Source organism: Zeus faber, assembly GCF_960531495.2.
Source record: "Zeus faber genome assembly, chromosome: 19".
In the NCBI taxonomy this organism is placed as follows: Eukaryota; Metazoa; Chordata; class Actinopteri; order Zeiformes; family Zeidae; genus Zeus; species Zeus faber.
This window is the reverse complement of record NC_137206.1, coordinates 25,393,206-25,400,977: the sequence shown is the minus strand read 5'-3', so window position 1 is coordinate 25,400,977 and position 7,772 is coordinate 25,393,206. Positions and strand designations below refer to the sequence as shown.

The following is a 7,772-nucleotide window of genomic DNA, read 5'->3' as shown; positions in this document are numbered from 1 at the left end:
CGGGCAGTCATCCAGCCTTGGCGTTGCAAGGGGAAGACTTGTCTTCCTCCCAGCAGAAGCAGCTGATGGCCTTGTTACGGAAATGGGCCCCCGTCTTCGCAGCCCATGAAGATGACTTCGGGCGGACCAGTGCGGTCCTGCACTAGATCCCCACGGGCACTGCAGCACCAGTGCGTGAGCGATACCACCCTGTTCCACCACGGATGTACCCCGAGCTGCGTGCACTCTTGCAAGGCATGCTGGAGAAAGGGGTGGTGAAGGAGAGTTCAAGCCCCTGGGCCGCCCCGATCGTGCTGGTGCGTAAGAAGGATGGCTCCTGGCGCTTTTGCGTCGATTATCGGAAATTGAACACCCTGACGCATAAGGACGCCTACCCCCTGCCACGAATCGAGGAGTGCCTCACCACCCTGAAAAAAGCGGCCTGGTATTCCACCTTGGATCTGGCGTGTGGGTATTGGCACGTCGAAGTGGATCCTCAGGACCAAGAGAAAACCGCGTTCACCACGCCCCTCGGCTTGTACCAGTTTGAGAGGATGGCCTTCGGCCTCTGCAATGCCCCAGCCACATTCCAGCGCCTGATGCAACGCTGCCTTGGCAACCAGGTGAATGATTTTCTATTAGTTTACCTGGATGATGTCATAGTGTTTTCATCTCACTTTGAGCAGGTCTTCAAGCTCCTGCTAGCCCACAGACTCAAGCTTCAACCCCAGAAGTGTCACCTCTTCCGGCGGAAGGTCCGCTACCTGGGCCATGTAGTCAGTCAACGTGGTGTCGCTACAGACCCCGAGAAGATAGCGGCAGTAGCAGAGTGGCCTGTCCCCCGCACAGTGAAGCAAGTGCGCTCCTTCCTGGGCTTTGCAGGCTATTATCGGAGATTTATATCAGGATTTTCTAAAATAGCCAGCTCCCTCCATTGCCTCTTCGAGGCCACCGCTGGAGTCAAGTCTGCCACAGTCCAGTGGACGGAGGGCTGCCAGACGGCATTTGAAAGGCTGAAGATTGCCTTACTGGATGCCCTGATCCTGGCATACGCTGACTTCAACCTGCCCTTCCGGGTGTATGTCGACACCAGTCTAGAGGGTCTGGGAGCTGTGCTATCTCAAACCCAAGACGGGTTAGGGTTAGGGTCCAATCCGCTGGCACTAGCGTGAAGGCCTTGTGGGGAGCATTCATCCAGATGTTCGGCTGCCCGGAGCTGATTTTGTCAGACAGAGGGGGAGCATTTGAGTCAGAACTGATGCAGCAGCTCCGTGCCCTGTATGAGTGTGTTAAGAGCCAGACCACCGCATACCATCCACAGGGTAATGGGGCTGTCGAGCGGTTCAACCAGACTTTGCTGTCCCTGCTGAGTTTCTTGCATACGGAGGAGCAGTCCCAGTGGTCAGCCAAGATGCCTGCGCTGGTACAGGTATATGATAGCACCATTCATAGTGCCACTGGGCCAACTCCCCATTTCTTGGTGTTTGGTAGGCATGCCAGGCTCCCTGTGGATCTGTGTGTGGATGTTCGGCCTCACCAGGAGCGCACCACCCTAGATGGATGGGTCGCACATCACCACCGAGCCTTGACTGCCACCTATCACCGGGTGCAAGCACGCACCCATCAGAGGCAGGCCTGGGACCAGGCACGCTACAACCGGAGGGCCTGGGCCACTGAATTACTGCCAGGGGAGCGGGTCCTAGTCCGCAATTTCTGCCGTCGGGCTAGGGGCAAGCTGGAGCCTAGGAGGGTCCCCTCTCCTTTTGTGGTTCTTTCTCAGTTGAGCCCTGAGCAGCCAGTCTATCGCATCCGGCCTGAGGGGAAGGAAGGGCCTGTCTGCACCATGCACCGGAACAATCTGCGTCCCTGCCCGACTGGTCTCCAGGGTCCTCCTCCGCCCCCGTTGAGACTTGCAGCTGGACCACCAAGGGAGGGAACAGACCCGCCACCCCGATGGCCAGGGATGGGAGTGCTGCCCCCTTCACCACATCCAGAGCCTCATCTAGCCCCAGGCCCAGACAGACAGATGCCGGCCCCTGAGACTCAGGGAAATCTGCAACAAGATGAGGAGATACTGGGGGAAGTTGTGCCTCTGGTCAGGCGCTCGCAACGGTCCAATCACGGTGTACCTCCCCAAAGATATGAGTGAGTAGCGGTTGGGTCGGGATGACCACCATTTTAAGTGGGGGGGAAGTCATCGTCCGTCGTTGACGGAGAAGACGAGTCGACGAAAGACATGTTCTGCGATCTCAAGCACTTCCTAAAGGAACGGTGACTTCTGGAATCCAGTAGCACTTTTGTGTGAGTGGGCCGCCCCATCAATCAAACGGGAAGGCTCATACTGTGTCTGTTTGTTATGTCAGCTACAGCGATCGATCCCCTCCTGGAATCCCAAGAGTGACATTTACATTTACATTTACATTTAGTCATTTGGCAGACGCTTTTATCCAAAGCGACTTACAAGGGAGAATAACATTCAGCTACATTGCGACAGAGATTAGTGTAACAACAACATTGGTGTAACAATAAATACTGCAAGGTGGTGCAAAGTAATTGTAGATTAGGACAGGAGGTACTCACTGAAGAGCTGGGTCTTCAGGTGCTTCTTAAAGACAGAGAGGGAGGTCCCCGCTCTGGTCATTTTTGGCAGCTCGTTCCACCAACGTGGAACTACAAATGAGAATAGCCTGGATTGCCGTGGCTGTATGGCCGGCAGAGCCAGGCGACGCTCATTTGACGAGCGCAGCATCCGGGGGGCAACATGTGCTCTTACAAGAGCATTTAAGTAGGCGGGAGCATTCCCAACAATCACTCTGTAGGCCAGCATAAGAGACTTGAACTTGATGCGGGCGGCTACAGGTAACCAGTGGAGCTCGATGAGCAGCGGAGTGACATGTTCCCTCTTTGGCTGGTTGAACACCAGTCGCGCCGCCGCATTCTGTATCATCTGAAGTGGCTTCACCGCACAGGCCGGCAAGCCTGTTAAGAGGGCATTGCAGTAGTCGAGACGGGACATCACCAAGGTTTGTACCAGCAGTTGAGTGGCATATTGGGTCAGGTACGGCCTGACTTTTCGGATGTTGAGTAGTGCGAAGCGGCACTAGTGACGTCAGCCCTACGTGGGACTCCAGGCCATTCCCATGCCAACGCCCCGCCTGCTGTCAAAGTAAAAGTCCTGGCTGACCGGTGAACTTTCTGCCAGGTCTGTGGTGACCATTGGCGGATCCCACTTTGCCTTGCTTGCGTCCTTATAACGGACGATTTATCTTTCTGTCTGTTTGTGCCCTTAGTATTTTGTACCTTGTGGTAACCTGCCAAAGTGTTAGATTTGGGGGTAGGCCTTAGGCAGGCCACCAGTAAGGTTAGTGCAGTCCATAACTTACGCGTGCGGCTGGTGTGCTGGTTTGAGAGATTTGTGGTAGTTCAGTCACAAATCTAACAAAGGTTTGCCGTGAATGCATTTTTATACAGTTTGCCGTGAATGCATTTTTATACAGTGTGCTGTCTTATAAGCCTGTGTCTAGCTGTGCTGTACTTTGGAGCTAAAATAGCTTTTGAAAACTTGTCATGCTGATCACACCAAAGTGGAGCTTCTTTTAAAGTAAAATAATATTTTGGGATTGACCACTTTGGCTCGAGGCACAGAGGACTTCAAACAGGACAAAAGAAAAAAAAATAAAAGGTAAAAAAAAAAAAAAAAGCAACCTTGTACTGGAAGAGGGAACAAGAACCAATACTAGATAATTTGTTTTATCTGCCTGAAGCACCTTGGTGAGGTTGAAATGAAAATTAGGTTGTGGGTAGTTGCCAATACCTGCACTTAGAGAAACAACCAATCCAATAAAACTGGAGTTTATGTAAAGATTCTAAAGACATTTGTTTGAAAAATATCTAAGTCCAGTTTAGTAGTCTTTACTTGGAAAAATGTATTTTTAAATGTATGTGCTTGTTGTCATTTAATGCTGTACATGTATGTCTTTCTGTTGTTTAATACAAATTCATGGAATAACTTGACATGTCAACTTGAGTCCTTTTTTTTTAATGTAATGGATTTGAGTGCCAGAGACCGTAAATCTTGGCCGGATGCATATCAAATTGAGGGCATCAGGTTTCGGGAAATAAACCCAATCCTCAATGCTCACCCATTATGAATAAGGAATTCCTGAGCAAGTCACTTAATAAACAACCTTTCTAGCGGAAGCCCTTTTTTTTTCCTGCAGCAAACAAGTTTTTGGAAATAGCTTTATTGAATTAAAAGGAAACTCAAAGAATTATCAAAAACGTTACTGTCATATGAGAAGGAGAAAGGTGGAGGAGAAAAGGTGGACACACGTGCAATAGATGACACTTCAGTCCCTTCTGAAACATTTGAAAGAGCCAATAAGAATTTCAAGAAAATGCCAATCAGGTGCTGAGTGGAACGACCGACCCCATGTGAGAGGCAGATCTCTCGTTTGACCCCGACTAAATATTGATGGCCAGCAATAATAGAGGACAGAGCAAAGATTTCTAGGTCAATGCAGCACAAGCAGGGTCAATCCTTTGGTAATTAACTTTTGAGGGATCCATGTGTCCCTTTGAATTTTAATTAAACAAAGACACCCTGTAATATATCCTCCCAAAATATGGAATACAGGTTTTATTTGACCCATCTGTATTCAGTGGTACTCTCTCTTTTCCTTCCATTCCCTTTGTCTGCCGCTTGATCTCAGGTTGCAGTGATGCTGAGACATGTTTCTAGACTTATGTCACCCTAGATGTACACCAATCAGCCATAACATTAAAACCACTGACAGGTGAAGTGAATAACATTGATCATCTGGTTCCAATGGCACCTGTCAAGGGGTGGGATTTATTAGGCAGCAAGTGAACAGTCAGTTCTTGAAGTTAATGTGTTGGTAGGAGGAAAAATGGACAAGCGTAAGGATCTGAGCTACTTTGACAAGGACCAAATTGTGATGGCTAGACGACTGGGTCAGAGCATCTCCAAAACGCTGGGTCTTGTGGGGTGTTCCCAGTATGCAGTGGTTAGTACCGACCAACAGTGGTCCAAGGAAGGACAACCGGTGAACCGGCGACAGGGTGTCCAAGGCCCATTGATGCCCAAGGGGAGCGAAGTCCAGCCCGTCTGGTCCGATCCCTCAGAAGAGCTGCTGTAGCACAAATTGGTGAAAAAGTTAATGCTGCTGTGATAGAAAGGTGTCAGAACACACAGTGCATTGCAGCTTGCTGCGTATGGGAGTGGTCAGTATGTCCATGCTGACCCCTGCCCACCGCTGAAACCACCTACAATGGACACGTGAGTATCAGAACTGGACCATGGAGCAATGGAAGAAGGTGGCCTGGTCTGATGAATCACGTTTTCTTCTACATCATGTGGATGGCTGGGTGCATGTGTATCGTTTACCTGGGGAAGAAGTGGCACCAGGATGCACTATCGGAAGAAAGCAAGCCAGTGGAGTCAGTGATGCTCTCGGCAATGTTCTGCTGGGAAACCTTGGGTCCATTCATGTGGATGTTACTTTGACACATACCACCTACGTATACATTGTTGTAGACCAAGGACACCACTTCATGGAAGCAGTATTCCCTGATGGCAGTGGCATCTTTCAGCAGCATAATGCGCCTTGCCACACTGCAAAAAAATGTTCAGGAATGCTTTGAGGAACATGACAAAGACTTCAAGGTGTTGACTTGGCTTTCAAATTCCCCAGGACTCAAGGTGCACCACCTCCCAATTTACAAGACTTAAAGGGTCTGCTGCTAGAGGTCTTGTGGAGCCCACACCTCGACGGGTCAGAGCTATTTTGTCGACACGAGGGGGCCCTACACAATATTAGGCAGGTGGTTTTAATGTTGTGGCTGATCGGTGTATGTGTTAGTCCAATGAAAGTCTGCCACGTGAGATTTAAAGGTCCACTATGCGATAATCTGTCACTGTCAGCAGTGACCAGGTATTTTTGTCCTTCAACAAAAAATGTTCTATTCTCTGTATGGCCATTAAAATAGAAGGCGCACCACTATCTGTACTCCTAATGGACTTGCTTGTTGGAACACACATCCGATATAAGACACATATAGATAAAACTATCAATACAAAGGGCTTTGCTAAAAAGGCAGCGTCTGCTGGGTTGACTTTATCTGGATGAATAAGGGTTTTAAAAGGTGAAACATTTAAAAAGTTGTGAGCAGACACTGACATCTGGTGGAAGACAGCCTTATTGTCACAGTAAGACCAAGAGTAATATACTGTACATACTAAGCAGCATCACTATTACCAATAATTTGTGTGGAGAAATAACATGTTTAGCACAATCTGCCAAAAATCAGTGGTGGTAAGTAACCAAGTACGTAACCAACATGTATTAAGTGTCTGTACTTACTTTTTCGACTTTTACTCCAGTACATTTCAAAGAAAATACACAGTATATACATTTTACTCTACATTTCTAACACAGTCCCATTACTTTATAAAAAAGAAAATTGTATATATTTATTCTTCACAAGTCTCATTACTTTATATACATAATGGAAAATAAGACAAAGCAAGGGGAGCCAATCCACTGAACCAGTCAGATTGCGTAGTCCCGTATCACAGGTTCTGTTGTATCAGGGTACTGGAAATGACTTTTACTATTGCAATTTTAATACTTTCAGAATATTTAAGAGCAAAGTCCTTTTACTTTGCTTTTACTTAAGCAGAAATGTCAATTTGCTATCTAAAGGTATGTGTACTTCTTCCACCACTGCCGAAAACATGAACAAGGTACCTCACAACATCGATACCATTAGATCTGTGATTCATCTTGTGAGGTTCCTGTACGAGTTTACGTTGTTCTGAGACTTAAAGGGGACATTTGATGCAAAACTTACTTTTTCAGTGCTTGTGCACATACATTTGGGTCTCTGATGAGCCTACTCACAAAAAAAGACAAACTGGGAAATAAGACAACCCAAACGGCTATTTGTGAGCTGTCTGTTTCAGGAAATGTGTCTTAAACAAGCGGTTCAGCTTTGCTGCCGTCATTGACTGAGGGAGTCATTCTAATTAGAACCGCCCTCCATCTGAGTAACTCCACCAACGCCTGGAGCACCATAGGACCCTCAAACATCAAAGCTAAGAGCTATTCTTGGCAAGTCCTCTGTTGTTGACTTACAGACCAGCACAAATCTTTTAAAAGAAAGAGGAATTAATATCACCTGACCATGACGAAACCGCAGACAGGGGAAATGTAAGTAGGGTCTCTGTGTCTGTGTGTGTGTGTGTGTGTGTCCAGGGTAGCTTGACTGTGCTGTAGGCTGCGGCGCGGGATACGCCCCGCGTTTCTCCAAACAAAACCGCAGATGTATTTATTTGATTTTATTTTCCGGCATTTCCGTAATAGAATGAACCAAAATAAAAGGCCCTGCCCTATCCCGTGGTGCTCCAAGCTGCTCTGGACACTGCAGCGAAACTTGGAACAAACCTTAAAACGACGCCTTGTAGATCTAATATGAGTGAAGATTCATCAACTGGACTGCTTATTTCTCGTCTCAAATTTGTTCCGAAACAGATTTTAGTGGTATTTCGAGCAAAAGATTTTTCAAAAATATGTTTTGGGGACCTCAAAGACCTATATTAACTTGTGTAAAAAGGGGCATAAGAGGTTCTCTTTAAATTCAAGTAAAAACTTTTAATGGCTGACTGCCGGTGGCCTCCGGGCTCTGACCTTGGGAGATGAATGCGTGGGGCGACGTGTGGGCGTGCGACCGGCAGGGCACGAGATGGGAGGCTAATAGGTGGTCAGTGCAGC

At 47.7% G+C, this 7,772-nt stretch overlaps 1 protein-coding gene across 1 annotated transcript in view; it reads right to left on the bottom strand.

Annotated features, from left to right (window-relative positions):
* Positions 1 to 1,721: 1,721 nt before the first annotated feature.
* adgrg2a (adhesion G protein-coupled receptor G2a) overlaps positions 1,722 to 7,772 on the bottom strand; it is a gene marked incomplete at both ends in the record, with an annotated part of 32,290 nt that continues 26,239 nt past the window's right edge. The window contains one exon of the mRNA XM_080020468.1: positions 1,722 to 2,032. Coding sequence (XP_079876594.1) covers positions 1,722 to 2,032 — 311 coding nt within the window. The remainder of the gene's footprint in view (positions 2,033 to 7,772) is intronic.